A 14,211-nucleotide genomic window follows, 5' to 3' on the forward strand; every position below is an offset into this window, starting at 1 on the left:
TGGAGAGATGTTTATTATTTGTATATTCTTTTATGAAAGTCAGACAATTGATGGAGTTGTTATTCTTCTATTTGCTTTGGGCTGTAATTACATGTACAGAAGTACAGAAATTATTATGAACAGTATTATTAAATGTGAAATTATGTTTGAGCTTCAGAAATGTGAATGTAAAAGTTCAACTTACTTAGGTTAAATATAATGATTTTGGTAAAATATTTATTTTGATTTCCTGTAATGTATTTCACTCAGTGGAAGAAATAAATGTGTTCTCCAGAAATTTATTGAGGAAACCTGTAATGGTTCACTGCTTATATGCAAAAGTTTGGAGAAAATCTTTTGGAATGTTTAACATAAATGATGAAGCTACAAATGATTTGAGGAGATTATATTTCATAGTGTCAGTAAAATACTTGCATTGGCCTTCCTTGTAAGAGGAACAGAATTTTGACAGAAATTTTCAGGGTACCCTGGTTATAGTCTTATCCCAGTCTCCCCATGTATGAATTAGAATGGCTTTTCTTTAGCATACAAACCAGAACCACTCGAGATTATAAAATAGGGAGCGTTTCTGATATGTTAGGTCATGAAAATATGGGTAGACTCTGTGATAGCATTGGGCCATATTATAGGCAACAAGGTATCTGGAGGAGTCTAAGATCCCTTTAACCCCAATCCTGATGCAGTAAGCACCATAGTGTCTCCTCTAGCAGGCATAGTGTAGCTAGTTTTCAGAAAAAATACACATATTCATCATCCGTGTGGTTCTCTGTACAGAAGGAGGCTTGATGTGGATAGGGAGTCAGAGTGCTGTCCTAAAAGTGTAGATCTTGTACTCAGTGCAGAAAATTTCTCCATTGCCATGTTCAACTGTTTATAATTTCTGACTTTTTCATCCACAGTACAGCAGGAATCCATTAATACGGCCTTTAGAGAATGATGGAAAGAAAGAAAAGAACAATTATTTTTAAAGCATTCTAATAATTAGTTTTGAGGATTTTTTATGTAGTGCTATGTAGTATTTTAATATAATAAAACTTCAGTTGTAGCTTTTTTTTAGTAAAAACTGGTGTAAAAGTTCTGAAATTACCTTTTGTGTCACTGCGATCTAATGAGATTAGATCTCAAACTTTTCACCTTTACAGGTTAGAATAACACCAATTTTGTGATATAATTTGTCTGAAAGTGAAATATTCTTCATTGTGAAAATATATTTTGGCACCTTGCCATATATGTACCTTATATTTAATGTATTGCAATTATACCTCAAGGCTTTGTTATGCTATTTACTGTGCAATACATATTAAAAAAGACAGTTGCTGTCATTTTTGCTGCAAGATTTGCAGTGTTAACATACAGCAAAGAACAACTGACAAGGATAAACAAGGAAAGAAAAGGGCAAAGTCACTGTAAAATAATAATTGTATTCAGTTCCTGAAATAAATATAAAGTATTACTCTGCCTTTAATTCTGCCTGCTTAGACCCTGGAATTTGTCTTTCTGTGTAAACAGAAATTTTTCTTATACCAACAAGCTATGCTTTCATGGCAGGGCAGGTAACAGATCCTGGATGTCCCTTATATAAGTATTGTGGCAGGAATATAATTGCACCTGGAAGTCAATTTGAGTGCATTTGGCAGAGGGGGGAAAGCAAAGGGCAAAGGGACGGTGAGGAACTGAGTGCACTATAGACAACTGTCCAGAGGCAAGCATGAACGGTCTGCCTGGGAGCTGTCTGGGCTGTAAAAGCAGTTTCAATCTAATAGGATGTAATTGTCTTGAGCTTAGCCTGGGCATGAAACTTTTTGCCTCGCAGGAATCTCCACGGTGGTGTAGAAACTTCTGCAAAGTACCTGGGACCCATGGGTACACTGATCATCAAGAGGCTTTATTGAACAATCTAGCTTGAGAAACAGGACCGGTTGTAATTTCAATCTGAGTGCAGACATTTGCCTCCTGCAAGGTACTATATGTAAAAATGTAAATAAAATACAATACAGGTATTGTATTTTAGGGAGCAAAATATTGTGAATAAACATGGGCTTGGAGTGTGGCTTGGGAAGATGGAGACTTTTGCAGTGCTGGGCCTGTATCCCCACTTCTTGTTTCCATCCTTCCCAGGTGTTGATCCCACTGTCAGTTCGATGGTGCCAACCCAGAGGTTTATGGAGTGTAGAATTTATTTGGAGTGATAAAATAGGCAAACATAATTTCCTGAAAGACTGTTCGACTACATCAAAGAGGACAGAAGACACAGCCAGGGCAGAGTAGATGGGAAAACCTCAAACTGGCATTGCTGTGAAAGCTAGTTTGACATTGAGCCACAACTGCAGGGCATGTTGGCTAGTGCTGTGCATCATTTTCCTATTGAGTAGAAATAAAGGTTATAGGGAATGTACATAAAATAATTTATTTCTATTTAATGCCAGGAATTGAGTTTTTTCTTAACTGCCTGCAGAATGTTTGGTTGGTAAGACCTGAACTGCAGGAGAGGGTAGAGTAGCTATTCAGTTTGTCAGTAAGCTCAAAGGCTTCATCCTTTAGTCAAAACTCAATATTAGGTAGCTTAATTGACCCATTGTTCAAATAAAGTTTGCTTCTGCAGATTCTTCCTTATATTTGAAATAAATGTCACTGAATATGTTAAGCCCAAGGTTTTTTATAAACTATACTTGTAGCTCAGCTGCAAGTCAGTATTTTTCCCATGCCTTTTCCCATATGGTGTTAAGGTCTTTTTACCTTACCAGAATGCTTTTCTGTAGGACTTTGTTTTTTTTCCCAGAATGCTTTATTAAATATAAAATTTTCGTTGCTTCTGGTCCCAGGTTGAATATTTCCCAGTACTCTGTCCTACTGAACTTTTTTTACAAGTTCTACATTAAGATCTCCTCCTTTCTTTTTCCCATTTTATCTACTACGTAAAGGATATAATATTTTTTTTAACTCCTTCCCAAACATTTCCTATTTGTTTTATCACTTAGATGGCTTTTCCTCAGAGACACCGCCATTGTTGAAATTATATCTTGTTTAAACTCACATACAAACCTGGGAGAAGGGAAGATGGCAACAGAATGAGAAATGCAGCAACTTGACGATGCATATCTGCTTATACATTTTACATTTACATTTACATTTACAAATTTGAAATATCATTGATCTATTTGCTTCTGCTTGCATTTCTGATCTTGATTTTTGTGTGATGCTGAGTTTAAATTCACCAGATTATCTCTTATTAGATATATTAAAAGATGAAACAGTTTCTGGATGTCATGAGGATTCCAAAATTAGGTTAAAATCTTATTGTGCCTGAGAATCTGAAATCTAAAGTTAAAGAAAGTTTTAGTGGTTGCACAGTATCATCCTTGTTGATAACATTTCCATAATGAGGAGTAAAATAAACTTAACAAGTTGAGATATGACATGATTCTATCATTGATAGAGTCAAAAAGAAATTATTTACGCTTTAAGTTCAGCATTGTACACAGAACTGTAATAATGATGCTTCCTGTCAACCTTCCTTTGAGCAACAGATGCAGGACACAGCCTGAAGCAGAATACTAGGCTTGAACAAATCAGTGATATCTGTCACAGAATTTCTTTCAAAATTCTCTTATTGTTCAAAAGTAAAATGAACTAAACTTTCTTGATCTATGAATTTGCTAGAAAACATGCATTTTTGTTTCTTCATGTACAACTTTCGGAGATTCCTTTGAAGCTTATTATGTTTTTCTTTTGTGACATATATAACTTTTTTGCCTTTTTTTTTTTTAAATTGTGTGAAGTAAACTTTGTTCAAGGTGTTCCAGGTGAAGGTCTGTGAGCTTCATTATTCCAGATACCAGACTAGCTTTTCACAATGGATCCCAAAGGCTGTTAAAACCCATAATTTTATAAATCATACATGTGTTTAGAGTGTTCAAATTTGTATCACAAGGAGTATATTTTATTTTATCCTGAATGAAGAGTAATGTCCCCCCTTCAGGAAACTATTACAGTTCAGGAAAGATGCTTTATTAAGTGCCTGACTTAAAGAGACTTTGAAATGGCCTGGATGTTATGTGCATACCGAAGAGTTGTTTTAAGAGTCATCTCAGTTCTTTCTGGACACAGATTTGCTGAGGCTTTTTTTCCTACCACGTCATGTAAAATGTCAAGGAGTAAAAAAGGACTTTGTAATGTATCACGTAGTCTGGGGTTGCATCATGCCTTGATTACACAGGATAAAAATTGCAACACTGTAAATCTGAGTTTCATTAATAGATTTGGGCCCTAACAGGGATGCTTCACCAGGACTCTTTTCAGTGGATTTTTTACATACTACATGTGATTTATAGGCATATATGTGTTTTATTACTGAAAGAATGAAGCTTTATTTTTTAAATATTAAAGGGACAGACTTATTTACAATCATATGTGTGTATTCTCAGCTGTGTATACATGTGTGTACTTTATATGTACACTAAAGCGTATGCTGGTTTTACTGTTCTACTCCAGGGGAAGACCCTGAAACAAGAAGAATGAGAACTGTGAAGAATATAGCAGACTTGAGACAGAATTTGGAAGAAACCATGTCCAGTCTTAGAGGGACCCAGATAAGCCACAGGTACACTGGTTTTGTGTAGACCACTAAAAATATGGACTATGGGAGAATATTACCGAGTGCTGAATGCATGAGAGACTTGCAAGGGAAAATTACCTATGACAGTAACCATACTGTTTATGAGACTGTCTTAGCAGCTTATGCTTTGATGTAAAATTTTGATTTACTTTACTGTTAAAATTTCTCATACAATTATTCACAAATATGGTTATTGTTTTATAATCGTTTACTTAGAAGCCTATAAAATTTATTTTAGGTTATTTTATAAATAGAGGTTATAGAATCATAGAATCATAAAATCATATAGGTTGGAAAAGACATTTGGGGTCATCAAGTCCAACCATTAGCCCAGCAGTGCCAAGTCCACCACTAAACGATGTCCTCAAAGTGCCACATCTACAAGTCTCTTCAGTACCTCCAGTGACTCAACCGCTTCCCTGGGCAGCCTGTTCCAGTGCTTGACAACCCTTTCCATGAAGAAACTTTTCCTAGTATCCAATCTAAACCTCCTCTGGCTTAGCTTGAGGCCATTTCCTCTTGTCCTATCACTTGTTGCCTGGGAGAAGAGGCCAACCCCCAGCTGGCTGCAACCTCCTTTCCCGTAGTTGTAGAGAGTGATGAGGTCTCCCATGAACCTCCTTTTCTCCAGGCTAAACAACCACAGCTCCCTCAGCTGCTCCCCGTATGACTTACTCTCTAGGAACCTTCATTCAATGTCTTTCTTGTAGTGAGGGAGACAAAACTGAACACAGGGTTCAAGGTGCAGCCTCACCAGTACAGCCAAATACAGGGGGGGATGATTATTTGCCTGCACCTGCTGGCCACACCATTTCTGATAAAGACCAGGATGCCAATGGCCACCTTGGCCACCTGGGCACTGCTGACTCACATTCAGATGCTATTGACCAGCAGCCCCAGGTCTGTTTCTGATCACAGAATCACAGAATATGGTGAGTTGGAAGGCATGCACAAAGATCTTTGGATCCAACTCCTAGCCCTGCACAGGACCATTCCCAAGACTCACGCCATGTGCTAGGTAGCTTTCCAGCCACTCTGCCCCAAGCCTGTAGTGCTGCATGGGGTTGTTGTGACCCAAGTGCAGGAACCGGCACTTTGCCCTATTGAACATCATATTGTTGGCCTCAGTCCTTCGATCCAGCTTGTCCAGATCCCTCCACAGAGCCTTCCTACCCTTCAGCAGATCAACTATCCTGCCCAACTTTCTGTCATCTGCAAGGTGACTAAGGGGGCACTCTATGCCCTTGTCCACGTTATTAATAAAGATATTAAGCAGGACTGACCCCAGTACTGAGGGGCATACACAAGCACATGTGGGCACATAGTGGAAATATATGCACACATACACAGAGAATTTTTAAAAACAAATATACATTCCTCCAGTCGTCACTTTTCCTGGTTTCTCAGGAAGAGAGGAAGCACAGTTCACTGACTTCTCCATTCTGTTTGGCAGCACATTGGAGACAACTTTTGACAGCACTGTGACAACTGAAGTGAATGGGAGAAGCATACCAAGCTTGTCAAGCCGATCAGCCCCGGTGACTTGGAGGCTGGGGCAGGCCAGTCCTCGGCTGCAGGCAGGAGATGCCCCATCCTTGGGTGCTGGTTATCCTCGCAGCAGTGCGAGTCGCTTCATACACACAGACCCTTCTCGATTCATGTACACCACCCCGCTTCGCCGAGCAGCTGTTTCTCGCCTTGGAAACATCTCGCAGATCGACATGAGTGAGAAAGGAGGTGGTGATCTGGACATATCCTCTGAAGCTGATGTTGGTGGCTACATGAGTGATGGAGACATTCTTGGGAAAAGCCTGAGGACTGATGACATCAATAGTGGGTAAGCAGCACTTTTCCCCCATTTACTCATGCATGATTGGTAGGTTTAATGGGATTTTTCTAAAAAATTCTGGCACACAGGTGGAATTTGTGTTACGGCTGCAATATTAAAGTATACATACATACAAAAAAAAACCCCAAACAAAAAACTCTAATCTGGCAGTGATACTCTGCTGCCTCCAGATTCTGTTCTTCCTCTTTAACACCAAGATGATTTTGCTCTGAACTTTGATAAGAGCACAGATACATCTTGTTACTTACTGAAATTTCTTGGTTATCTGGTAAACCATCATTTTGCACCATTTTCTCTGGGATGGATCTTCTTGTGGTGTTTTTGTTTTGTTTGAGATGGTAGTTATGGTATTGGATACAACCGAGGAAAAGCAGTTGCTGACAGAACAGACTTTCTCTGTATTAACTTTAAATATTTTCTAGTGTAGTCTGTGTGATAGGCCTTTATTGCAGTTTTTCAACTGTGCCTATCATCTGAGCAGTAGGAATATCTTTCTATAAAAGACTAGATTAGTTACTCTCTTAAAATATCCAGGAGGAAGAATCACAATTATTTTTTTTTTTTGCTTAATCAATTGAGTGGCTTTGGGGTACTGCATTCCCTGTGTTTCAGATTACTGTTTAACAACTCATATCAATCTTGGAACACAAGTCACTTCACTCCCATGTGTGTTAGAACTCCTAAAGCATCATTAAAAAAGAAAAGATATTACGGTTTTACTCATGCCCCAATTACTACTCAATGCTGTTGGTGGCATATCAAGGCTGCTTGGTGACTGAGGTAACAGTGTTGAACAGAAATCCCATAGAGTACGAGACCATGTCATACCACACTATTTCACTCCCTATAAATTTAGAATTCTTGCTGTCAATCTAATCTCTTAGTTTCAAGTATAGCTACGATTAGAGAATAATGGCTGATGAAATTGCAAATGGTACATTCCTAGAGGCAAATCTAAGTGTGATCAAAGCTCTCTCTAGAGTAGTATCTCACCTCAAGCACCATCCAAAGATAGATTTCTAGGAAAAGCATAACTATAAAGAAAGCATATTACTATATCTCCCTGGTCCACTGTCTCAGTGACCCATCTGTGGAGTACTGTTGACAAGGTTGTCCACAGCATAGCATTAATGACTGTCAAGTAGGATACCATATTCATGTGTGCTAGAAAAGAGAAAAGACATATGGAGAAAGTGATACTTTAATTTCTAAAGGGCCTTTTATCTTAAAGGAAATATTAATATTGCTTCTGATAGATGCATGGTTTTATTTGAAATAAAAAAAAGGGAATCCTTTGCAGTGCCTGAAAAGTTGTATTTATTAGCTTATCACATTAAAGGATGAATAAAGTCATCTTGTGTGACTTTTCTCTGCATCTGCAATAAGGATGACTCAATAGATAGTAAGTTGCCATGTGCTCAGTTAACATTTTTAGGTGTGGTAAATGTTAAAAACAGTTTAATAAGCTCTGAAATTTCAGGATTCACTGAGGCATGTAAAGTCTTATCTCCCTTATGCCTCTTCCATTATCAGTTTAATTACTTTAAACACTTGGGGACAGGAATGCGGCAGTAATTAGAAGATAGTGTGAGGAAGGCCTGTTGGACTTGTTAAGTCTCTCCATTCAACCCTTTCTTATACAGGAAAAAAAATTCCAAATAGTCTGGATTGCATTCAAACCACAGCTAAATTTAATATGTAATTCTAGAGCTTTGAAATCAACTGGATAATTCAAGCCTAGCTAAATAATCTGTCAAAAAAGTCTGAATTTTGAATTTAATAAAAGGATGAACCTAGTATGTGAGTGTGAGTGTTACTCTATCTTTGAAAACAAATGTGAAGTTACCTTCTGCAGACTCTAGAGACCAAGGTTTCAGAAGTCCCTCGCTGAACTGCAAGCGAAATCTTACACGTGTGTAAAATGCCTCAGAGTTTTGTTAAAAATAATCAAAGGAACCCTTTGTGTTTTAATGCACTTGAGGTTGCCTTCATCCAGATTTCCACCCAGAACATGATGTCTTCTCAAACTGGAACTGTCACACAGGTGACACTCACTACCACAGGTGTGCTCTCAAAACCTGCCTCCATTCACCCACCCCTAACAGTAGGGGTGGAGGCAGTGCTCCTGGGGTTCCTGTACTGGCCCCCAGGTCTCTTGGACAGTTGATTTTAATTAAATCTTCTTCCAGAAGGAACCACAGGGAGAGGGACAACAGAACTGCTGGAGCAGCAGCAGTGTGTGTGCCTTGGCTTGTGCCTGGGAGTCTGTGTATTTTGACGCACGCTTTGACTGAAAGATGGTTTTGAGTGGCACCATTTCATGGCTCAAGGAGAACTTGTGTTAAAGATTATTTGAATAATGAGTGACCTCCACTTTAGCCATCAACCCTGCATTGGGACTACACCTATTTCAGTAAACCCCTATTTTATTTTGAGGTAGGTTCACTGAAGTATACCAACTTTTTTTCTGTATATGTATGCTTCTCTGATAAGTGCCATACATGTGCATGGTCCTCCACACATAAATTTGTGCTATCTCTGTTGTTATATTAGAGTTATCAAAAAATGCAAAAGTGAAACATAAAGAACAAGAGCCCAAGAGGAAAGACAGTTTAACGAAAGGTCCTTTGGGAAAAGAAGAAACAGATCTTGAGAGTAGGACAGGCCTGTGGTGCTGCTCAGTTATAAGTGCCAAAATCTCTCATAGAGATGACGAAACTGTAGGTAGGAGTTCCAGAAATTATTGCTGGTGCTTTGAATTCACAAACTTTTAATGTTTCTTGAGTGAGTAAATAGCACTATACTCCTTGTTTGATTCCTTAGACATTCATTATAATGTGAAGTTGTGGGAATCAAGCAAAAGAAACACAGATAGAACAATATTCTTAAATATAATTGTAAGGTCTTCAGTGGATATCTCTTTCGTATCTGAATAATTTCATCCCAGCAGGGACTACTGATTTAGGTCCCTAATTTCTGTTCCCGATTGGATGAATGCTACTGCATTTTTTCCTTTTTTTCTTTTTTTTTTTTTTTTGCTGGAATGATGTTTCTTGAACCTGGTGCTCTATTCTTTGGCAAAACTGAAGTACTTAAAATGTGCTTAAAGTTTTTGAAAATACTTGAGGGCTTCAGTCTAAATATGTTTTAGTAAAATAAGTTGGCCTGTAAGCCATCACAGAAAAAGGCAAATGATCCTAGAAAATAGGCAGATATCCAATCTCCTTGTGCTGGGCACAGAAAGTGGGAATACCATCTAATAGGCCAACCTGTACCTTAAACATTTGAATTTCACAGTCCATTAACTTTAGAGTGAAACATAGTTGCCAGATGGCTGCATTTCCCACTGAATGACCACACATTTCTTTTCAGGTACATGACGGATGGAGGACTCAACTTATATACGAGAAGTCTGAACCGAATACCAGACCTAGCTGCCTCTAGAGACATCATTCAGAGAGGGGTTCATGATGTGACTCTGGATGCAGACAGGTAACAGTGCTTTGCTAAGTAAAAAGTTATCTGAGCTTTATAAATATTTTGTTTCCTTCATACCTGTTAAAATATCACCATTTTCTTCATAAGGAATAGGAAGAGAAAGGAAGCTTCTGAGGCTGCTAGTTTTCTGAGCACACAATACAGCAAATACCACAATGAGTGGGGAAAAAAGCAAATTCCTCACATGGGAAGGAGTGAAGAATTTTTTGATGAAGATGTAAGAGAAAACATTAAGAAGTCCCAACCTGATCTGTAATCTTGAATTTCTGAAATGGGACATGATTTTTACAGATTGCCTTATCAATTGATGGTCACAAAGCAGCAGAAAGCTTGTGTGTGTCTTGTGACGTGGGTCAAAACATGCATTTGGAGTTGGCTGGAACCAGAAGTATGGTCTCATCCGCCTGTTTTGCCCGTTGCAGGTATCAGAAGGTGGCAATATCAACAAACACTGGGAGGCAAGAATTGGGGTTCTGTTCCATTGTCTATGAAGTGTGGAAAAAGAAACAATTCCATCCCGCCCTTATATATATATATATATATATAGGTATATAGGTGCAAGCATAGAAACACTTTCTCACTAGTATGCCTGCAGATTAGGCAAGTGTTTTCTGTTTCTTTTCCTTGAGCTTCAGGTAGATTCATATTGGTGGCTTTAATCCATGTCTGAGAAATAAAAAATCATAACACAACTTTTGCAGAACTTAGAGCTGTCAGCTCTGAGGTTTTGGTCAGACCATTGTAGAGGTAAGGAGCAGCTGTGAAATTTGGCAGTCTTCAGTTTTAGAGGTTGAGTCCTATCTTTTTAAAATCAAGTTTGTTTAGTGAAAAAAAAATTATTTAGTCATGGAGGGAGAAAAGGTTCATAGAGTGGCTCTGGTTTTGTAAACCCAGCAAATAAGTTGAAGAAGTTCTAGGATAATTACTTAGGTATGATATAATTTTTACTTTTCACATTTTCTGATGAAAATATGGCTGTGACACAAGTCAGGAATGCTCTGCATTAGTCAAACAGTGCATGCAATGCATCAGGATAAAGGACATAATTTTCATCTAGAGAACCAGTTACTTAAAAAAGAAAGTTGCTTTAGCTGACATCATAGCATTTGTTGACCTTGCAGAAAAAAACCTATTTTAGATAGAAATTCAAATGAACATGGCTAAATTCTTTGGAATGTGAGCACTGACGTGATGCAAAGACTAGAGAAAGTGTACAGTAGGCGTTTAAGAAAATAATTGGGATAGAGCTTAGGCAGTAACAGAAGGAGAAAATGAGAAATAAGATGTGGGCAGGAGGGACTTTTGTGGTACTCTGTATATGAGAACAAGAACCTTAAGCTCAAAGTGGGAGAGAGGGTGGAAAATTTAGAGGCTGGCAGTCATGTAATTAAAGACGGGGAATGTCACTAGTGCCAACGTTTTTTTTATGTCTCTTGCTATTTTTTTTCTCCTGAGAGCGAAGTTGTTAGAGCTCTTCCCACCATGCAATATTCATACCGAGATTTCAAACCATGCATATTTTCCCTGAAAAAAAGAGGTCCAAATTAAGGGATATTTTTGTTATTCTTAGTATTCCTCAAGTTCTAGATGCCACTCAAACACTTAATGATTATTGTGTTAACATACATGTTAATTTGTCCTGTATAGTGTGCAGATACATACATATTTTGCAGAAAATCTGTCATCAGTTTTCAATTAATAAGATTGTCCAGCATTTCCCTGTACCTAAATATGTTTTGGTTTGTTTATACAACTTTGTCAGACTGGCTAAAAACTACTCTGTTTTTTCTGAGTCTATTGTTTGTCAGGTTGCAGAATAGTTGTTTGGCATGATATTATTCTGGGTCTTGAGTGAAAAGCTGACCAAATTCATGCAAGATGAAAGGCTTTAAAAAATTATATTCATGTGTATTTGGGAAAGATTTGTTTGATCTCAACAAATAAAATCTCAATATGGTCCATCTTCATTAGGCATTTGCAAAGTGTTCTCGACATTAGCAAACTGCATGAGCATGCCTGCCCCAAAGTAATTTTTAAGCTTAAAGTCTACAAGTGTGAATTAAGGATCTACTTCTTCACAGTAATGACTGCTTTCCCTTATACAAAGAAAGAAAGCTGGATTCCTGTGCTTTTCTAGACCCTCTAAATGAGGTTTCATGGAACATACTATGCTAATATGTAATTAAATAGTTTATCATTATACACAGGCATGAGGTATTTAAATTACGGCTATTCAGACAACTCTGGCATTCCCTGACCTTTCAGTGCTTTATTTTTATAAACTTAATCATTCTTTGTTGATATAGATTTTTTAATATAAGGGTATGTTATTCTTTGAAAAAGCAAAAGTTTCTTAGAAGTGGAAAATGTAAATATTTTAGGAGTTCTGATGATAATAAAACACATGCTTACCAAAATGGGTAGCAAAAAAACGGTAGTAGGTCAAATTTTTTCCACATTTATGATGTGAAATCAGGTGGAAAAAGCAATAGAAATTGCTGAGACTTTTGCTTTGTTTGGCAGGGTAGGTTTTGGTCCTTCACAACACTGTGGGTACTTGAGATTTCATCTATTCTCACATAGCATTTTGCAACTTTTTTTTCTACTCTGAACAAAAAATAATAGGGTTTGTGTTGTGTCTTCAAGGTATGCCTCGCCACTGATATGATGAACTTCTATGAAAGAGGATTATTCTCTTCTATATCATTCTTGTAGATATGTGAAGGACATATGCATTTTTCTGTGGTATCTTTAGTGTAAACCTTTTTTATAATTGACATGATTTGCCCTGGCCTTTCTGTTGCAAAAGACTCTGCCGGCATCTCTTTTCAGGCAGAAAATAAATTATATGTTGCAAATATCTGATTTACTTGAGCAAGCAGGAGAGAAATTTCAGTATTTTGTCCATTACTAGAGCCAGCAACATTTGCTGACAGCAATCCCATGTTCTTCATGAGAACTCAACTTGGGTTTTCTCTGACAACCTAAATTGCAACTTCTTGGGTTTTCTCTGACAACCTAAATTGCAACTTCTGCTTGTATTTTAAAAATTTTTATCTTATGAGCTGGCAGTACAATACTCTTCAGAGAGGTGGAATGATATCTCTAAGAGTAATGCCATTTCTGCTAAATATAAGCTTTCAGACTGATTCTCATTTCATGGATAATGTAAAAGACAAGCAGGTCACCAGTTTGACCACACTCTAAATTGGTTTCAGATAGCACCTGCATCTCCACATCTTGCCAAAAAGCAAAAGATTGAAGATCTCCATGTGGAAACAGCCTGAGAGACCTCATCCAAATAATAATATTAAATTGCTCTTTAAACAACTTCATAAAAAGTTAAATTCATGAAGGCAACATGAGCCAAGGCATAAGTGTTGCTTGCATACTGCTCTGTAAAGCAGACTGTAGAAAGGAGTACAGCAAGCTTGCTTGTTCTGGGGAAAAAATTATAGTGGTCCCTTCAGTGTAGGCTGAAGGGATGTTAGCAGTAGCAGATGTCAACAGTTGTTTCATTCTTCTTTTGATCTTTTTTCTAATTTTGACTCTTTTATTTTGGTTTATAAGTGCCTATTCATTGCAATTTACCTTCCTTCAGTTACCATAAGAAATTAATTAGTGAAGAAGATGGATTCTCTGCAATAGGTATAACAGAGGATGTGGCTGAGAGAGTTCTCAGTGGTATGGTTTTACTTTCCATTTGTTGTCCTACCTTCTTCCTCTATACTCTAGCATTTGCCTCCTAGGGCTCTTAGGGGGAGTATTTGAGGAACTTGGAGTTCAAAACCCTTTTCAAAGTAAAATGAGCCAAAAGAGGTTAGACGTAAGCACATGAAATGAATTATGTTCTTGGGAAGAATAAAGTTTATTGCAAAGTAAGTTACAATGTTTCCAAACTACCCTATGATTTCCATAAAAACTGTTAGAGTAGTTTAAAATAAGCCCTGTTAGAAGGGAACTCCACTGAGTTCAACCATTGCCCTTCCACTCTCTTTGCCTGCCAAATTTAGTGCACTGTATCATAAGCCATAGTTTTCTTCACTTTAATCAGTCAACAGTCAACATAGATTGTACAACCACTTTCCCCCTCACATCTCTTGAATGTAGTATTCTTTCTTTTTCACCTTTTCCTCAGATAAAGTCCAAAGTTTTAAAGGTAGTTTATGCTGCTTAGTGTGCTTTTATCATGACCCGCTTCAGCTACTTTGCTGCTGCATTGAGTCTGAGCCCCCATAATAGAGTTCTT

At 37.7% G+C, this 14,211-nt stretch overlaps 1 protein-coding gene across 5 annotated transcripts in view; it reads left to right on the top strand.

Moving 5' to 3' along the window:
• Positions 1–14,211, top strand: part of NAV3 (neuron navigator 3) — a 257,821-nt gene that overhangs the window by 145,829 nt on the left and 97,781 nt on the right. For all 5 annotated transcript variants that reach the window (XM_032687747.1, XM_032687746.1, XM_032687749.1 and 2 more), the window contains 3 exons: positions 4,492–4,600; positions 6,069–6,452; positions 9,837–9,956. In XM_032687747.1, coding sequence (XP_032543638.1) covers positions 4,492–4,600; positions 6,069–6,452; positions 9,837–9,956 — 613 coding nt within the window. The remainder of the gene's footprint in view (positions 1–4,491; positions 4,601–6,068; positions 6,453–9,836; positions 9,957–14,211) is intronic.

This window comes from Chiroxiphia lanceolata, chromosome 5 (genome assembly GCF_009829145.1).
Source record: "Chiroxiphia lanceolata isolate bChiLan1 chromosome 5, bChiLan1.pri, whole genome shotgun sequence".
NCBI lineage: Eukaryota > Metazoa > Chordata > Aves > Passeriformes > Pipridae > Chiroxiphia > Chiroxiphia lanceolata.